Source organism: Anabrus simplex, chromosome 6 (genome assembly GCF_040414725.1).
Source record: "Anabrus simplex isolate iqAnaSimp1 chromosome 6, ASM4041472v1, whole genome shotgun sequence".
NCBI classification, from domain to species: Eukaryota; Metazoa; Arthropoda; class Insecta; order Orthoptera; family Tettigoniidae; genus Anabrus; species Anabrus simplex.
The window spans coordinates 302,313,658-302,334,020 of NC_090270.1; the positions used below are offsets into that span (position 1 = coordinate 302,313,658).

General features: G+C 40.3%; 2 protein-coding genes across 2 annotated transcripts in view; one reads left to right on the forward strand and one right to left on the reverse strand.

Moving 5' to 3' along the window:
* Nucleotides 1-8,762, reverse strand: part of LOC136876493 (structural maintenance of chromosomes protein 6) — a 271,830-nt gene extending 263,068 nt beyond the window's left edge. The window contains exon 1 of the mRNA XM_067150494.2: nt 8,589-8,762. The gene's annotated coding sequence lies outside the window, so the exon portion shown is untranslated. The remainder of the gene's footprint in view (nt 1-8,588) is intronic.
* Nucleotides 8,763-9,256: 494 nt separating this feature from the next.
* Nucleotides 9,257-20,363, forward strand: part of mre11 (double strand break repair nuclease mre11) — a 154,951-nt gene continuing 143,844 nt past the window's right edge. The window contains exon 1 of the mRNA XM_067149355.2: nt 9,257-9,541. Coding sequence (XP_067005456.2) covers nt 9,448-9,541 — 94 coding nt within the window. The 5' untranslated portion in view covers nt 9,257-9,447. The remainder of the gene's footprint in view (nt 9,542-20,363) is intronic.

Here is a 20,363-nt window from a genome sequence, read left to right on the forward strand (position 1 = left end):
GCTGAGATATGAATTTTTTTAGAAGCTCATATTTCCAGTCTCGCCGTCTGACCTTGAGTAATATAAGAGGGTCGCCAGCCTCGAGAAGATCAGACTGTGTCAGTGTGTCACAGTATTTCGTCAGGAACTGGTCGTCTCGCTAATGTGATACAATTCGTTACTCTGGCCGGCTAAGGACCGGGGTTTGAAAGTACGTAATACGAGTGTTGAAAGCCTTCTCTGAGGACTCTAACTTCGAGTGTAAGCGAAAGCTTATTCACTGATAATATTGGTCTGTCGAGCCGAGTAACATTATTTTGTTTTGTGAATTGTGTAATTGAAGAGACTGTACAGAGACTGATATTTTGAAACTGTGCTTAAAGGACCAAGGGCATGAAGGCTGTGCTTTAGTTGTTTCCTCTACAAGAGACTGTGTTAGGCTATTTCGTAAAATTGTGCCCTAGTGAAAGTACAATTCTTTTTATGGACAGTGTCAATTTGTTTCATAAAGGATAGTGCCAATCTTCCTTTTAAAGACTGTGTCAATTCACCCCGTGAAAAATCAGTGTCGACATTTTCTTTTCATAGGACTATGCCAACCTTCATTTTCAAAAGACTGTCTCAATCCATTTCACAGAACTGTGCTAACATTTACTTTCATAAAACTGTGCCGATATTTCCTTTCAAAGACACTGCTGATTCGTGAAATACGGTGGCTTTATTTGTTTTCAAGGGACTATGTTAATTCCCCTCATAAAGGACTGTGTCTACATTTATTGCCGAGGAGTTGTATTAAATTACGTGTAAAGATGTTCCTCAGTGGAAAATTTATCTCTGAGAAACTACGCGATTTTTGTTAAGACTGAGTCGTAACAGAACTTGGTTCTTTTTCATGAGACTGTGTCATAAACTATTTATTTTCTGTCTTTGCAGAAACTTTAATTTATTTCTACGTGTGTGTGTGCTGGAACATTGCATGTTCTCATTACAAACAGTGCAGATACTGTGTCCAAAGGACAATTTATTTTCTTTTGCACTGAGATTAAGTGAAGTGATAAACGGTTGTATCCCAGAAAATTCCAGATTATTTTCATTACCTATCACTTTGAGTTTGACAGTGACTATTGCACGAACAATATTAATCACTCTCACAGAACTGTGATTTTGAATTCATCTCTTTTTTCAAATGTGCGTCCAACACCATTTATAGTGGAACTTATTCGGCCAGTAAACAGTGTCTCGCCATAATTTGCAGTGCAGTGCGGTAGAGAAGTGTCGTATCAGATTCTATCGACATTCTGTGCGAAAGTTTTACATTTCTCTCCTCCTTTCATGGGACTTAGTGGAATACAAAGCTAAACAACTATTCCACGCTGCACTATCGTCAGACGACCGGCCCAGGTTCGAGTCTCCTTCAACATCAAGGACTAATCACCTTTAAAGGTACAAACCTGTTTTCACATTCCTCAACAATTGCTTTAAACCCATCTCAGAGTCAAGGTAAAAGAGACTTTAATCAGTCAGCCCATAGACTGTAAGACGTGGCTAAAACAAGGCTGTAAACTTTTGCCGCTGCTATTTTTACTGTTTATTAATGACATTTTGGAAGGGCATGGTAGAGAAAAATGGGCAGTGCCGGTTATGAATAATCTAGAGATACCGGGCTTGATTTTTGCAGATGATGTCATATTAATGGCTTTGACAAGGGGCAGTCTCCAAAGGAGTCTGGATAAGCTATCGGAATGGTTTCTGTTTTGTTTTGGTGATAGATGGTAGTAGGTCTTGTTTTTTTTGCTTATTACATGGTAAGGTTTTAATTTTAGTTTATTATGCAGCAAGTTAATTTAGTTTAGTTAAGATCATGGCGTCTGTGTGAAAGTCGGCTCCGAATATATTGAGTGATTTAAGTGGTTGTGATGTTTTTGCAAGAGTGAAATATAGGGAAGTGTAGGCGCAATTTGTTAAAGGAAAGCATCGACATTTTTGCTAGGTGAATTCAGGAAGGCATAAAGAAGAAAGGTAAATATTTATCTCGCTGTTAGCGGAATTTTGTGTGTAAAGTGACAATTGATCATACCGTGTAGTGCCAACTTTATACTATACATAAATACATATTATACGGCCAGTGGATCATTACGAGGTGGTGACTTTCATCATGTCAGAGAAGTTTACAACCTCAGCAGAAACAGATCGGTGCGACATCTGCAAAAAGCAAGTCGCCGATGGAGGCGAAGCCGTCGAATGCGAGATTTGTAACAGATGGCAGCACTTCGGTTACACAGAAATAACTAAAGGGGAATTTGGTATAATAAAAAGAAGACTCTGCATGCTAACTTGGCTACGCAGTAAATGCAAATCAAAAATAAAGGCAATCAATATGGAAGAGGAACTGCTAGATAAACTATTGACACGTATTCAAACTATAATAGAGTCCGTGAAGAATAGCTTAGAGCAACAAGTAAGGGAAGAAATGCACAACGCGTTGCGGAAAGAATTTGAAACTTGCAGATCTTCAGTTACTAAGTGTATGGTGCCGAGTCCTCCCGAAATACAAGGGGAAGGATCATCTTTGAATATCGGACCACCGAACCCACATTCAGCAATGATTACAGATACTATAACCCCACATCAGCGAGGAAAAATGGGACGTAAGGCATGTGTGGGAAATGATGGACCCGCAATAGAGCCACAGCACAAAAAAGAAGAAATGAGCTCCAAAGCTTCGGAAAAAGAGAGGGAAGAAAAGAAGGAAACTAGCTCAGAAGGGGAAGGAAAAGCCAAAGAAGACAGGGATCCCCACGAAATTACATACAAGAGAAAACACTGTACTGAAAATGACCGTGAAAGGGACATAATTGACCTGACCTGGAGGAAAACGACAAACCGGAGGAAAGTACTAGTAACATTTATGAAAAAATAAAGAAAAGGAAAGCAGACCAACAAAGAGAAATGAATCGCACGAACTTAGAAGATACCAGAGGAATAACAACACAAGAAACCCTTGGATACAAAGAACACTCACGAAAGGAACCAGTACGAGGTACGAGAGAAGGAGTTACGAAACTGAAAGTGGCGGAGAGAATTGCCTGGTTATACATAGGAAGACTAGACCCAGACACCACCGAGGCCGATATTGTAGACTACCTAAGAGAAAACGAAGTGAAGGGTAGAATTTACTGTGATATAGCTAGTGAGAAACCCGGTTCAAGAGCATTCAAAATAGGGATTCCAATGATTGATCTTGAGAGAGTTCCTTCTGGCCTTCTAGCGTGTTCTGCCAGCCCTTTCGGCAACCCTGGAAGTTTAGAGGCTTACAGCAACACTATTAACATCATGAACTGGAATGTTGAAGGATTAAGAGGTGCCCTGAATCTACTGACGAAGAACATAATAGTAAAGTACGATATCTGCGTATTGACAGAAACCTTCATCATAGAACATAATAGCATCATTATACCAGGATTTTACCACTACGAGGTAACAGCAAAAATGCCCGGAGGAAGAGGAAGACCATCAGGAGTAGTATCAGTATTGGTTAAACCCCATCTCACCCCCTGTAAACAGTGGAGTAATTTTGGCAGCGTATTTCAACCCCGAATGCTCCGCAATGGATATTGTTGACAGTCTCGGCATAGCATTGAACAAAATAAAAAAGATGAATTATATTAGCAAGTGATCTAAACTGTGCCATAGATAACCAAAAAGGGAAAACCAGAGAAGTTATGGAGTTCCTATAATCACAAGGTCTAAAGCAGCTAAACCGACAATCCGACTGGACGTATGTCTGTCCAAACGGAGGGAGTACTATAGATCTCATCCTTACTAAGGGATTCAAGATAGTTGGCCCAGCTAAACCAGTTTGCTCAGAAGAAGCCGTCGTGAGAAATCACATCTCGGTCAGCGCTAAGATCATCTCAAGTATAAGCGAGACTAAAGAAGAAATGAAAGCCAACACACTTGGTAAGAAAATCGACATTGAGAAAATAAAGGCCAAAGCTACTCAAAAACGATATATCGAGAACTTGATAGAGAAGGAAAATTTGGATGAAACAGCTCTCTCTCTAGAAAGACTCCTTAAGGCAGCGGTATTACCGCGATCTGAAAGGAAAGGAAAACCCTGGTTTGACAAAGAGTGTTACTTACAAACGATAGAGTCACTCCACAAGGCTATGAATATAAAAACTACAGAAGTACTCGAGGAATATAGAGCCAAAAGAACGGTGTACAAAATGCTCTTGAAAAGAAGATTCCAGCCAAACATACCGATGGAAACTTGGGAGGAGCATCTGCGCAAGGTCATATGCTCGAAGGAAACCAGGCCTCAGTTCAGACAGCCAGAGGTCTGTCATGAGCCCCAGCCTTTGACAACAGAAGAAGTAAGTTGGGCCATCAGTAAAGCTAAGCAAAACAGGGCTCCAGGTACAGATGGTATTAGGAATAAGCATATTCAAAAGACAGCGACAGAAACTATATCTATATGGACTGCTCTGCTTAATAAGTGTCTAGATCTAGGCAGAATACCAACACAATGGAAGAAATCCATAATAAAGCCTTTATACAAAGGTAAAGGAGACACAGACGACTCAACTCCTACAGAGGAGTAGCCTTAGAGCCGACAGGCCTAAAATTGCTAACAAGAGTCCTGACCAAGCGAATAGAGGGAATGATAGATCCATTGCTACCCGAGGAACAGTTCGGGTTTAGAAAAGGAAGGTCCACTATCAAGGCTATGGAAAATCTGCTAGAACACATCAAATCTACGTTGGGGTTTAGAAAAGCAAGGTCCACTATCAAGGCTATGGAAAATCTGCTAGAACACATCAAATCTACGTTGGAAACACCAGGAGGAAAACTCTACGTGATATTTGTAGACTACTCGAAGGCTTTCGATTTAGTGAACAGGGAGATCCTAGTCAAGAAGCTGGAGAAATTGACCGGATTTAGTGAACAGGGAGATTCTAGTCAAGAAGCTGGAGAAATTGACTGGAAGATCTAACATGACAACGCTTATATCAAATATATTAGCGGAAAATTATGTACAAATGGATGATGGGATAGACGTATCAGAGTGGATAACACAGAAAATAGGGGTCCTCCAAGGAGATCCACGGAGTCCAATCTTGTTTAACGCCTTCACATGCGATGCAGGGGTAAAGATAAAAGAAAGTGCCAATGTGAAAATGTATATCTACGCGGATGACATGGTGATCGCTTCAGAGAACGTCGATGCACTGCAACGAGCTATGGACTTACTCGTGGAATGGGCAGAAGAAAATGAAATCTGCATAAACGAGGACAAAACAGAAATGATGATTTTCAGGAAGGGTGGTAAATTAACGGAGGCTGACCAAATAATGTGTAGAGGATCACGTCTAAGAAGAGTAAATCATTTCAAATATCTAGGTCCAACTCTGCAAACATGTGGGCATTGCTTCCGAATACACATCAGATCCAGGATGGTTGGTGCGATCAGAGCAATGAACGACACAGGGAATATTACCCTTATTGCAGTAGAGACAGCTATGCAGCTATTTAAGGCAAAGGTAATACCGGTGCTGACATATGGTCTTGAACTCGTAGGAGAGTATCTTACTTATAAACAACTGGAGAAACTGGAGAAAATCAAAGCTCGCTACCTCAAAAGGGTCCTGAGAGTATCAAAGACAACCCGATTGCGGTTGGTATATGAGCTAACGAGGGAAACGTACCTGATAGAGGACCTTCGGAATGAGCTGATACTGCCAGTTAATGCGGCATACGAGAAGCTTCTACAAGATCTGAAAGCCAAGAAAATGGAAATTTGGGATTCCTTCTACACTACCGAGGCCATGATGGACAGAAGGTGGATGGGTACAAATTACCAGCTGCGCCACATCACTACAAGAATGGCGGTCCATGGTTTCCATTTTAAGTTGTGCTCAGAGAAGAAATTCTATGACCCAAGTGATCAGTGTGTGTGCAAGCACTGTGGTCAAATGTGCGAGCGATATCATATACAGGAATGCTCCGAGAGAAAGTGCTCAATTAGTGAATTTGTGAAAGCCTGATAGTGATCTTTGCCTGAACTAAGCAGGTGCGGATGTATATACCGGTATATCATTGTATTCTTGTTTTATGGCCAGTGGCTGCATTAAAACATTATTATTATTATTATTATTATTATTATTATTATGTCCGACTCGTTGGCTGAATGGTCAGTGTACTGGCCTCGGTTCAGAGGGACCCGGGTTCGATTCCCGGCCGGGTCGGGGATTTTAACCTTCATTGGTTAATTCCAATGGCTCGGGGGCTGGGTGTTTGTGCTGTCCCCAACATTCCTGCAACACACACACCACACATAACACTATCCTCCACGACAGTAACATGCAGCTACCTACACATGGCAGATGCTGCCCAGCCTCATCGGAGAGTCTGCCTTACAAGGGCTGCACCCGGCTAGAAATAGCAACACAAATTTTATTATTATAATAAGCTATCGGAATACGCAAAGAAGTGGGCATTAAAAGTCAACTGCAACAAATCTAAGGTATTAACTACTCCCAGCTTTGACTTATGGTATCTACATAGCTTGGAAGCATCTCAAGGAAAAGGACCTAAAGACTTGGGAGAAAGTGAAGGCTAAGGCCTACACTTCTTAACAGAGCACTGGGGCTATCAAAATTTATGCTATCTTGTTATGTTTATGTATTAACCACGGGACCCTTCCTGACTGAAGAGATCTTCAATATGCTTTGCTACTCCTAGCTACTCTTTCCTATAGAGAACTGTTAGCAGAGAAGCTGGGGAAGAGGAGTGAGATGAATGAATCCTTCTATGCAACAAGCACCATGGTAGATGGATCAACAACTGAACTAGTAGGACATGGTTTCCATCGCAAACTGGGCACTGTTGGTAACTTTCATATAGTATCCAGCAAGTGTATCTGCAGATTTTGTGGAATGAACTGTGATCATTATGATGTTCTGAACCCAGTGTTCTCCCTAGGACGTTTTAAATGGGCAAACCACCCTGCCATTTTTACAGACCGCCCAGCAAATATAACCTCAGAGATATGTGATAATTACATAATATTAATACATATTTGAGTCATTGGGTACTCCAAATTAACATGTTAATACTGTTCATTTAAATGATAAATCATTATTGTTGTGTTTGTCCTCCGCGCCTACAATCTCCGCAGTCAGCCCGACACATGGATGTTTCTAGAGACCACGAGGCAGACTGCAGAGCGCTGACGTGATAGTCAGTGACGTCAGCCAGCGCTATAAAAGGAGCAACATTTCTTGCCTCTCCAGGACTCCTACAGTGTCCAATGACCAGACTACACCGCAAGTCAGACACGGAGGTACTCTCTTAAAAATGTGTTCTGAATAGGTGGACTGATTCCTGGCCATGAGGTTTTACCTCTGGATATTGCCTCATTCATCCTGCATCCCATAGCCACGTCGAGCACCCCTCCAAGCATTCTGCTACTCACTCAAGTCCCCTACAGTGCTCCGACTCCAATAATAGCATTCTGCTATATATGAACATTAGACGCAAGTTCCTTGCAAGTTATACGCCTCCTGTAGCATTCTGCTAATACGAACTCTCTCTACAAGTTCCACTTGTTATTATACATGACCGATAGTTTTCGACTATCAAGAACATTCTCTCGTTTGAACAGACTGTCTCATCAAGACAAGATTGAATGTACATAGGAATTTCAATTTGTAAATATTATTCAGGCCCTCAGCCTACTACCTTATATTAACATTAAACGTGTGCAACTCAACAAGCTTCAAGAAAAGTTTTGTTCTATTTCATGTACATATTGTATAAACGTGTTGAAGCAATAAACTTTTATGTTGTGCCTTGTATACAACAATTGTCAGCATAATTGCATTAATTACACCGGAGATAAATGTTTAGCTTGACCACCACGCAGTATTGTGCACAAGTGGGGTCTGGATTAGTTTGGAATTGCATGAGAGTCCTCTATTCAGCAAGATGTCACCAACCCGTATAGCAGTTCACACGTCCACAGCAACCGAGTGGTAGGCCTAAGCCCGCTGTTACATGATTTGGAAGGAGCAGTAGAACACTTGCATTTCAAAATACTCCATTATGTCTTGTAAATGATAAACATTCAAATGGTTTAATTTTGCAGTTTACCTGTCTGATAATACTGTAAATGCTCAGAAGGCAATGCATTTTATTTTTTCATATTGAAGTTTTACGTAGTATTCCCCGCCCGGCTACTCATTCCTGACACCCGGCTGACGAAAATTTCTGGGGAGAACACTGAACTGCAACAATTGCACTAAAACAGTGACTGAGCACAGTGCCAAAGGCTAAAACATTTGTAATTGCACACTTCTGTGTGTTTTATCTTAAGAATAACCTTAACAAACAGATAACCTGACAAGTACAAAGAAAAAAATTAAGAACAATGTTCGGTAAAGTTCGTAAATTGTACTAGTACAAAGAATGTCTAACAGAGAATAATCAGAAATCAATAGATATAAACTAAAAAACAAGACGTTAACAGCTCTCAAGGTAAAACTTTGCAATAGTGTTAATTTATTTATCACTTAAAAACAAGAATGTCAAATGAAAATATATCTCACCCTTAGCAATACAATGAAACTATGAGTCACAAATCATCAATTCAAACACAGGAGCTTGGCGAATATTACCGCCGTAACTCCAATTCATTCCACAAACAACAAATTCGTATTTTATAACCAATTTATAACTATACGCCTACGACCGACATAAAACAACCTGGTATATGAAAATCAAATGAATGAGATAAAACAATACAGGAATGCGATCATTGTAGGCAACATAGCCAACAATTATTTAATTATCCTCTTTAGTGTTCCACGGTTTCCTGGACATGTTAAACATTTGTATGTGAAATAATATTAATAAAATATGATGCTTTTGTTGTGATATGGAATTCAATACTCTGAACATTTCTTCGCACTAATGACATTGGTACAGATATGTTGGCTGCATGAACCCTGCGAATTACGCACGTCAGGGAGACTGTGTCAATGTGTCCTATGAGAATGAATCGGCAGTTTCGCCAACATCGGACTAACATTTTAATTTTTCTCCCTTTAGGCTGATCAACAGTTACCATCATATCTAACGTAGCTAGCATTTATAACAGTACACTCACATCGTACAGTACTAGTTTAGGACATTGGAAGTCTCACGTTAATAAATGAAATGAAATTAACATTTACAGCCGAATAGTTGTGATTCAACAAACATACTATTGGCAATCAGTGTTTGGCAGTAGTGTTTATTTACCCGCCAAATAGTCTTGCAAGTTAAATCTTGTTTTGAATGAAGAATGTATGAGCAAGCGTTGAAGGCAATGAAAGTAACGATAGTTTGTTGACACTGTTGATGGTCTTCTTTTAGTTTAAAGTAGTATCAGTTTCATTCATATATTTTAGGTTGCATATATTGACAATGTCTTCTGGAGATATTCTTCCAGAGGACACTTTCAACATTTTAGTTGCTACAGATATTCATCTAGGTTATGCTGAAAACGTAGCTGACAGAGGCAAGTACCTTTATATTTGCACACACAAACAGTAATACATAAGTATGAATATCAGCGCTTTGGAGTAAGGTTGTGTGAACGAATGTGATCCACGAAATATCACTGTAATATTTGTCACAAGTGGAAGATAAGTGCCTTTGATGGCGGACCTAGTGTTTACAGTGCACTATGTCTCCTGGTATGGGCTAGAACAATTTTGTTACTTTCATTGATCTGTCAGCTTTATCCTTGGCTTTGATAAAATGAAAGTGACTGAGATATTAGTGATTCTAGTAATGCCATTCCTTCTGCAGCCAGTCCCTGCTATGAATGGTGTGAAAATATTGCTCATAGGGTCGGTTGGTGCATGCATTTCAGTGGGCTTGGCAGACTGATATGTAATAGCAACATCTGGCTCAGTGAGGAAAGCAATGGGGAACTAGCTCACTCCTCATTTTCCTAGTATGCCTCTTTAGTGATGCCTAGGCCATCTATGACAGCTGATGGCGAAGCTGTTGAGGATCCAATCAGCCTTCGGGCTGAGAACTAAACATACACATACGTGGAAGATAATAATTGCTTTTAATAAATAAAGTCTCAAATCGGAGGTAAATTAAGCAATACGATACATTTTATTTGTAGAGAATACATACTTTACTGCCATACAATTACTATTTCTAGACATGATGCTGTATAGGCTTTTTGGCTTATGCCGTGTCAAGAAAATAACATGAAATTCTTTACGTTTCGCAGAGAACTGTGCTCTGCATCATCAGAAGAAAATCTCGACTGTCCACGAGAAGGGCTTCTTAAACAATGACTTTTTGAAATTTAGATGTTATAATAGAAGTGGAAATGGTACGTTCATTCGTCACCAGATGGTTCCCGGATGTGGCACAGCGCTAACGTTCGAAGCGGAAGCTGACAGAACCATCTGAATCAGTCAAAGAGGGTCACATAACATGTGTACATAACACAGAACATTGACAGGTGTATGACATTGACACAAGCCTGGAATGAAACATCTAGCGATGAGGAATGTATGAATTTGGAAAACACCGAAACGAAATAACAATAGTGAAGGGACAGGGAAGGTAACTACCTACGTAAATCCTTAATGACTGGCAGCCAGGTATTAATTAATAGCCAGTGTCCGTGTTGAAATTGTTAGGATTTCTACATATTTCCACAGCTTCCCGTATAATCCCGGACCTGTAGTGTCGTTTCATACTTCAATGTAATATTCGTCTGAACCAGCCAGACAAATCGGCAATAGCTGAACACGCTGTATCGTCGGGTTATGATGTCATGTTCCAAGATGCTCAAGCTCTTACCCACACTAGACACTACAGGTCCAGGATTATACGGGATGGTGTGGAAGTACGTAGAAATCCTAACAATTTCAACAGCGACACTGGCTATCAATTAAGTAATACCTGGTTGCCGGCCATTAAGGATTTACGTAGGTAGTTCCCTTCACTGTCTCTTCACTATTGTTATTTTGTCTTGGTGTTTTCCAAATTCGTATGTTCCTCATCGCCAGATGTTTCATTCCAGGCTTGTGTTAATGTCGTACACCTGTCAGTGTCATATGTTACGTACCTACACATGGTATGTGACCCTCTTTGAATGATTCTCATGGGTCTGTCACCTTCCGCTTTGAACGCTAGCGCTGTGGCACATCCGGGGAGTCATCTCGTGACGAATGAACGTACCATTTCCACTTCTATTTTAACGTCTAAATTTCAAAAAGTCATTGTTAAAGAATCCTTTCTCGTGGACAGTTCAGATTTTCTTCTGATGATGCAGAGCACAGTTCTCTGCAAAATGTAAAGAATTTCACCGTATTTTCTCGACACGGCGTAAGCCCAAAAGCCTATACAGCATCATATCTATTGGTATGGGCCATAAAAGTATCAATGGCAACTACTATTTCTTCTACGTCGCAGCGCTTCCATAAATGTTTTGTTTGTCTAACACTGTCGTGTGTGATGTCTTTGCTCACTGATATTTTTGGTGTCCTTTCATTGATTTTTCTCATTCGATGTAATTTGAAGGGCTGTCACTTCACGGTAGTGCTGCAAAGGAAGAAAGAAAATATGGTATCATTTCCTGAATTATATCGCGATATGTAGGAATTAATTGGTGATAAAAAGCTATGGCCTATGTACATTAGAAAAATTCTGTGGACTAGCGAACTGAAATACAGAGATAGATTGCCGCTTACAGTGTTTTTTTTTTTTTTTTTTAAATGGTTGTCATATGGACTTTTCATTGAATTTTTGAAAGGTTGTAGACAAAAGTCTAATGTGGTAACTCAAAAAAAATTTAAAAAAAAGGAAAATTCATAGGAATCTGGAAATGGTTGGAGAAATGTGTGGAAGAAAAAAAGGATGGATATTTTGGAGAAACAAACATAATACGACATCTCGTTAGGGTGAGTTGTGGACTTGTGCCCTAACTGATTCATTATATGTGTGAACAGCTGCAGCACAATTGACCTAGTGTACAGCAGTAGTCAATCATCACAACAAAAAGTACTAACAAACACTGTAGCAAGGAAACACCTACCTGTGGACACCACCATAAACCTACAATGCACACCAATAACCAATGGAAGAGGAAATATACTTAAAGGAAGAAAATTGGACCTAGACATATTAAAAGACACAGATACTGGAGATATTATAAGAACAATCCAAAAAGGAGATATAGATAATGCAATAACCAATATAGAAAGACTCATTAAGAGTACAATCATACGCAACATCCATCAAAACAGGAAGGCAAAACAAAGTGAGACAAGTTGCACTGGAGGCACTCAGAAGAGCAAGAAATCCACCAACGGACACATCCCTTAGTTAATATAATGAAACTAGGAAAACATACAAAGCCATCTTAAGGGAAGAGAAAGATATCTTCCAGGCAAGAGAAGAGAGAAGAAGATAGAGGAGGAGGAACAACAATGGTACAAGATAGGATCACCAAAACAACCACATTTCCCAAGAGACATTCCACTGGAAACGTGCGAGCGGCATTTTAAAAGTGTCATACAAGCATACGAAATGCGACCAGCTCTGAGGGAGGAAGATTACTTGACAATTAGCTATGAACCTTTCACGGTGGAAGATGTAGAATGAGTGATAAATGCGGCGAAAAACAAAAAGGCATGTGGACCAGACGGAATATATTATGAAAATCTCAAAAGTACCACAACTGACTTCAAGGAAGTATGGACAAAACTGTTTAATGAATGTTTGAAACAAGGAAATATTCCTCAAAATTGGAGAACCGCCACACTTAAAGTACTATACAAAGGAAAGGGAGACATGGAAGATCCAAATTCATATCGTGGCTTAGCCCTAGAATGTACAGCTTTCAAAACACTAACTAGCCTACTAACAGACCATTTATACACCCTAGTAGAGGGAGCAATACCAAAAGAACAGTTTGCATTCACAAAGGGAAAGTCAACCATACAGGCAATAAAATGTCTATTAGAAGAGATAAAAAGACGTATTAAGAATCCCTAAAAGAAGCTACATGCTGTCTTCATAGATTACAAGAAAGCTTTTGATTATTAAACAGGGTTATGATCATTGAGAAACTAGAAGCAATTACAGGTAAAAACTACATCAGAAAAATTTTGAGGATTATTCTGAATAACAACATGATACAGATAGATGACAATGTGGACGTGTCAGACCCGCTAGAGCAGAAGATTGGAGTATTGCAAGGAGATCCAATCAGCCCGTTGCTCTTCAATATTGTGACTGTGGACATTCCCAGGATCATTGCTTAAGGAAATGTGAAAATATGTGCATATGCAGATGACATGGTACTGGTGTCTCGTGAAATTAAAAAAACTTAAAGAAGCGTTCAATCAACTTACATCATGGGCTATACGCAATGGATTACAACTAAATGAGAAGAAAACAGTGACAATGACTTTCAGGAAAGGTGGCAAGCCAGCAGCCAGTGATATGATATACTACAGATGCGAACCACTAACAGTTGTCTCACAGTATCCAGTATTCGGGAGATAGTAGGTTCGAACCCCACTGTCAGCAGCCCTGAAAATGGTTTTCCGTGGTTTCCCATTTTCACACCAGGCAAATGCTGGGGCTGTACCTTAATTAATAATTTAATGTTATTTGCTTTACGTCCCACTAACTACGGTTTTCGGAGATGCCGAGGTGCCTGAATTTAGTCCCTCAGGAGTTCTTTTACATGCCAGTTAATCTACCGACACGAGGCTGACGTATTTGAGCACCTTCAAGTACCACCGGACTGAGCCAGGATCGAACCTGCCATGTTGGGGTCAGAAGGCCAGCGCCTCAACCGTCTGAGCCACTCAGCCCGGCGGTGTACCTTAATTAAGGCCACGGCTGCTTCCTTCCCACTCCTAGCTCTTTCCTGTCCCATCATCGCCATAATACCTATCTGTGTCGGTGCGACGTAAAACAACTAGCAAAAAAAAAAAAAAAAAAAAAAAAAAAGTCTCACAGTTTAAGTATCTTGGATTAACAGTACAGACGAACGGAAACACGTTCAGCTATCACATCAAGGAAAAAGTGGCAATTGCCATATCTGCCTTGAACAGCATCCAGAATATACAGAAAATTTCATTAGAAACCACATTGAAAGTATTTAAGCGAAAGATCTCACAGATAATAACCTACGGCCTGACACTAATCTGGGACCAACTGCAAAAGAAAGACATCAAAGAAATTGAAAAAGTAAAAAGCTAGATTTGTGAAAAAGGCATTGGGAGTCTCTAAGTTTACCCTATCACGCTTGGTTTACCTGCTCGCTAGAGAACCCTTCTATATTGAAGATGTAAGGCTTGAATTATCGTTGCCCACGTCAAGAGCATACCAGAGCCTCTTAAAGGAACTTCACGACAAAAGGAACGATATATGGCTAGATTTCCTTTCCACAGACACGATGATCAACAGGGAATGGATAATGGCCAACTATGAACCGAGGCACACCATGACTCTCTTTGCAGTCCATGGTTTCCTCTACAAAATCTGCAAGAGAGGTACCTACCATGATCCAAGTGAACTGTGCCAGTGTAAACTCTGTGGCCACCAATGTGATAGATACCATATGATAAAATGCAAAAGCAGACAAATCTCGCCGACAAAATTCTGTGATAGTTAAGTGCTATATAAACTATAGAACTATACATTGACCATTATGACTATAACTGTATTATTGTATGGCCATTGGCTGCATTAAATATTATTATTATTAACTGATTTATTGGTCCAGGGATCATGTTATTTTCCTGTAAAAAATAATATATCTATTGGTCCAAGGATCATGCTATTTTTCTTTCGGCAATAGCTTTAGGTCTTGTAACTTCCTTATAACACAGTCATTCACCTCGTTAAAGAACGCAGTAACTTCCTGAATGCTGCTGACCTCTATTTTGCTGTTTGAACTGCCTGCACTAGACATATGGACAAAGATAATGAGAATTCACAGACATAGCACTCCCATTCATTGGTGCCAGCCCTGGACCTCAAGTAAGAAACAAAAGACGGCGGAATGCAACAAAATGGATTCCTGTTTACAGCCCATGGGGAAAGCAACGGGGAATTACTTCACTCCTTATTTCCCTAGTACGCCTCTTCAGCGATGCCTAGGTCATCTATGACAGCTGATGGTGGAGCTGTTGAGGATCCAACCGTCCTTAGGGCTGATTACCCAACATAGAACATTACTGCCCGTAAGTACGTATACATATTTTTCTAGAGATTTCTCTCATAATGACGGTATATGCTAATTTACCTCCGATTTGATACTTTATTTGAGTAAAAGCAATTATTATCTTCCATTTGTGACAAATATTACTGTGACATTTCGTGGATCACATTCGTTCACATAGCCACTTTGAAGACCTTTAGCCTACTAGGTCTATCAGTCTTCACTCTTAGAATCCCCTTTATTGGTGCATCAGAAGTTGTAGTTTATCCAGTGACTGTATCCGTGGAGCTCAAGGCAGATAGATGCCAACGAAGCAGCACGTAACGCTTACCGTCACTCACCAGAAACGACTTATCTTAACCAATATTGAAATTTATTAATAATATGATAAATTTTGCACAATGTGCATTTAGTTGTTACAGAAACTTGTCAAAGAGTTTTGTCTTTTGTTGCACAATATCAGATGATATCGGTCACAGTAGGCTCCGCATAATTTACACTTGCAGTTATCGTCCGGGTCATGGAATTTATCTGTTAGGCATATTCGATTATGGAAACCGTGTACGGCATATCATGTCAATACATGACGTAGATCATATCTGGCTTGTGTCAATTCCCTATATATCATTGCATCCGTTGAAAAAAACGCTGGCCATTTCTCTTGTCTCTTCTTATTGAGTTCCTGCAGTACATCCAAGTAGGCTTTGGTAGCTGGTAGAGGCTGGTCGAGGTGGAGGTTTTCGATGAAAAATTGCTCTCTTGCCAGTACATATGTAAGTCGGGATAATGTGTACTTTGACAGACATAGTGCTCTTTTGAGGAAGTTGGCTTTGACCTTTTCTATGTCTTCGAAATTTTTCTTCTTTAGGTGTGTCCAGATGGTTTCCTGTCCATATGTTATGATGGGAGCCATTTTTAAGTGAAACAGTGTGGTAGCTGTGGGCAAGGATAGTTGTCTTAGGTTCTTATGCTATTAATTGCCGTCTTCGCTGCGATGGTTTGTTCTTTTATGTGAAGGTCATAGACATCTCCACTCGTCTGAAGTGTGATTCCTAAGTATTTGAAATGCGGTATGTTCTTCATCTGAATATTCATATACATGATGACAGTCATTTGCTGATAGTCTGCCTCCTCTTCTGAATGTCATTTTTACTGTTTATAGTAAGCTTATTCTTTTCTGCCCGTGTTGTAAGTTTGCTGAAGGCTGTTAGAATATTTTCCAAGTTTTGTGATACAATGACCATGTCATCTGCGTAAGCGTAGATTTTCACAATTTCTGTGTCTATTTCTCTAGGTACATCTGCGGTGGCTATTATGAAAAGTAGAGGACTCAAGGGATCGCCTTGTAGAACTCCATTTGTTTGATTCATAGGGTCTGTTGTGGATACTCTATTGTCTATTTCTATTTGATTGCTTGACAGGATGTTTTGTATCACTCTTGTTACTTGGTTCTTTCCAACTATTCTTTCTAATTTCTCCATTATAAGTTTTCTATTTAACAAGTTAAAGGCATTTGTGAAGTCAATAAATATTGCATCATGTTTGTGGGTTACTGTAGTCACGTCCTAGTTCGTGAACAATGGGCAATGGCTGAGTGGCCTAGTATGTGGTCCTGAGAGTCGGGATACCAGTTGCTATGGAATGGGAGTGGGCATCTCGGACATATTCTGAATCATGGCCCTCCATGTGCTCAGGCGGCTAGGACTACACAATTCACCGGTGGTCTATAACCCGTTAGAGGAGAGATCCTCACTTGGACTATGTGCAAGTAGGGTAGCATCCTGCTTCATGAATTTACCGAGCTCAGAACATTTTAAGCAAGCCTCGGACCTATGGGAGTAACGGAGTCCCACTCCCATTTGACAGGCGAGGGACTCCTTGAAAACAACTTGGCGAACAAAATGGAATTCGATGGGGAGCTATCAATAGTAATGGGGCTTATGGAAGAAAGAAAGTAGAACTGGCCGAGTCAGCAAAGAGGATGCATTTGGATGTGCTAGGAGTAAGTGATATTCGGGTAAGGGGAGATAACGAGGAGGAGATAGGAGATTATAAAGTGTACTTGACGGGTGTTAGAAAGGGAAAGGCAGAGTGTGGGGTAGGGCTCTTTATCAGGAATACCATTGCACGCAACATAGTATCTGTTAGGCACGTAAATGAGCGAATGATGTGGGTAGATTTGTCAGTTGGAGGAATTAGGACAAGAATTGTGTCTGTGTATTCACCATGTGAGGGTGCAGATGAGGATGAAGTTGACAAGATTTATGAAGCATTGAATGACATCGTGGTCAGGGTCAACAGCAAGGATAGAATAGTGCTAATAGGCGATTTCAATGCGAGAGTTGGGAATAGAACTGGAGGATAGTGGGGAAGATATGGAAGCTAATGGGAATGGGAAGCGTTTGCTGGACTTCTGTGCTAGGATGGGTTTAGCTGTTACAATTACATTCTTCAAGCATAAGGCTATCCACCGCTACACATGGGAGGCTAGGGGTACCAGATCCATAATAGACCATATCTTAACCGACTTCGAATTCAGTAAGTCCGTTACGAATGCACGAGTGTTATAATACCAATATAATGGTCCGTTATTGGACATTATAAATTTTCCAGCTAACTCATTCTTGGTTGCCTGCGTTTCGCCCTCATGGTCCTTAGCACACCTACCAAGACGCAAGGCTAGTGCATATTCCCTATGGGAATCAACACCATATCATGCACGAGTGTTCCCGGGATTTTTCGATGATACAGACCACTATCTGATCTGTAGTGAACTAAGTATCTCTAGGCCTAGGGTAGAGAAAGTGAAATCTGTCTGCAAACGAATATGGGTAGAAAATCTCCAGGACAAGGAAATTAGAAGTACATGGATATGATTAGTGAGAAGTTTCAAACAGTAGACAGTAAGCAGGTTCAGGATATAGAAAGTGAATGGATGGCATACAGGGATGCTGTAGTAGAAACAGCAAGGGAATGCCTAGGAACATCTGTGTGTAAAGATGGGAAAAGGCGAACATCTTGGTGGAATGATGAAGTGAGAGGAGCTTGTAAATGTAAAAAGAAGGCTTATCAGAAATGGCTCCAAACAAGGGCCGAGGCAGACAGGGATTTGTACGTAGATGAAAGAAACAGAGCGAAACAAATAGTTGTTGAATCCAAAAAGAAGTCATGGGAAGATTTTGGTAAGAACCTGGATAGTAATAAATCTTAGGAAGGGAGGGAAAAAGGAAATGAACAGTGTTTTGAGTAATTCAGGTGAACTCATAATAGATCCCAGGAAATCACTGGAGAGGTGGAGGGAATATTTTGAACATCTTCTCAATGAAAAAGGAAATCATCCTGGTGGTGTTGCGAACAGCCAAGCTCATGGGGAGGAGGAAAATTATGTTGGTGAAATTATGCTTGAGGAAGTGGAAAGGATGGTAAATAAACTCCAGTGTCATAAAGCAGCAGGAATAGATGAAATTAGACCTGAAATGGTGAAGTATAGTGGGAAGGCAGGGATGAAATGGCTTCATAGAGTAGTAAAATTAGCGTGGAGTATTGGTAAGGTACCTTCAGATTGGATAAAAGCAGTAATTGCACCTGTCTATAAGCAAGGGAACTGGAAGGATTGCAACAACTATCGAGGTATCTCATTGATTAGTATACCAGGCAAAGTATTCACTGGCATCTGGGAAGGGAGGGTGCGATCAGTCGTTGAGAGGAAGTTGGATGAAACCCAGTATGGTTTCAGACCACAGAGAGGCTATCAGGATCAGATTTTCAGTATGCGCCAGGTAATTGAAAAATGCTACAAGAGGAATAGGCAGTTGTGTTTATGTTTCATAGATCTAGAGAAAGCATATGACAGGGTACCGAGGGAAAAGATGTTCGCCATACTGGGGCACTATGGAATTAAAGGTAGATTATTAAAATCAATCAAAGGTATGTATGTTGATAATATTGGGCTTCAGTGAGAATTGATGGTAGAATGAGTTCTTGGTTCAGGGTACTTACAGGGGTTAGACAAGGCTGTAATCTTTCACCTTTGCTGTTCATAGTTTACATGGATCATCTGCTGAAAGGTATAAAATGGCAGGGAGGGATTCAGTTAGGTGGAAATGTAGTAAACAGTTTGGCCTATGCTGACGACTTGGTCTTAATGGCAGATTGTGCCGAAAGCCTGCAGTGTAATATCTTGGAACTTGAAAATAGTTGCAATGAGTATGGTATGAAAATTAGCCTCTCGAAGACTAAATTGATGTCAGTAGGTAAGAAATTCAACAGAATTGAATGTCAGATTGGTGATACAAAGCTAGAACAGGTTGATAATTTCAAGTATTTAGGTTGTGTGTTCTCCCAGGATGGTAATATAGTAAGTGAGATTGAATCAAGGTGTCGTACAGCTAATGCAGTGAGCTCGCAGTTGCGATCAACAGTATTCTGTACAAAGGAAGTCAGCTCCCAGATGAAACTATCTTTACATCGGTCTGTTTTCAGACCAACTTTGCTTTACGGGAGCGAAAGCTGGGTGAACTCAGGATATCTTATTCATAAGTAAGAAATAACAGACATGAAAGTAGCAAGAATGATTGCTGATACAAATAGCTGGGAACAATGGCAGGATGGTACTCGGAATGAGGAGATAAAGGCTAATTTAGGAATGAACTCGATGGATGAAGCTGTACGCATAAACCGGCTGCAGTGGTGGGGTCATGTGAGGTGAATGGAGGAGGATAGGTTACCTAGGAGAATAATGGACTCTTTTATGGAGGGTAAGAGAAGTAGAGGTAGACCAAGATGACGATGGTTAGACTCGGTTTCTAACGATTTAAAGATAAGAGGTATAGAACTAAATGAGGCCACAACACTAGTTGCAAATCGAGGATTGTGGCGACGTTTAGTAAATTCACAGAGGCTTGCAGACTGAACGCTGAAAGGCATAACAGTCTATAATGATAATGTATGTATGTATGTAATGTATAAATATTGCATGAAGTTTCCCTCTTGGTAGTTCCAATGCTGTTTCTATGTTTTTCTGCAAGCAACTTACTGCTGGAATTGTGGATTTCTGTTTGGTGAAACCAAATTGTTGTTCAGGGATTGCATGAGATGTCATTTTGCTAACTCTTTTGGCCAGGAGGCC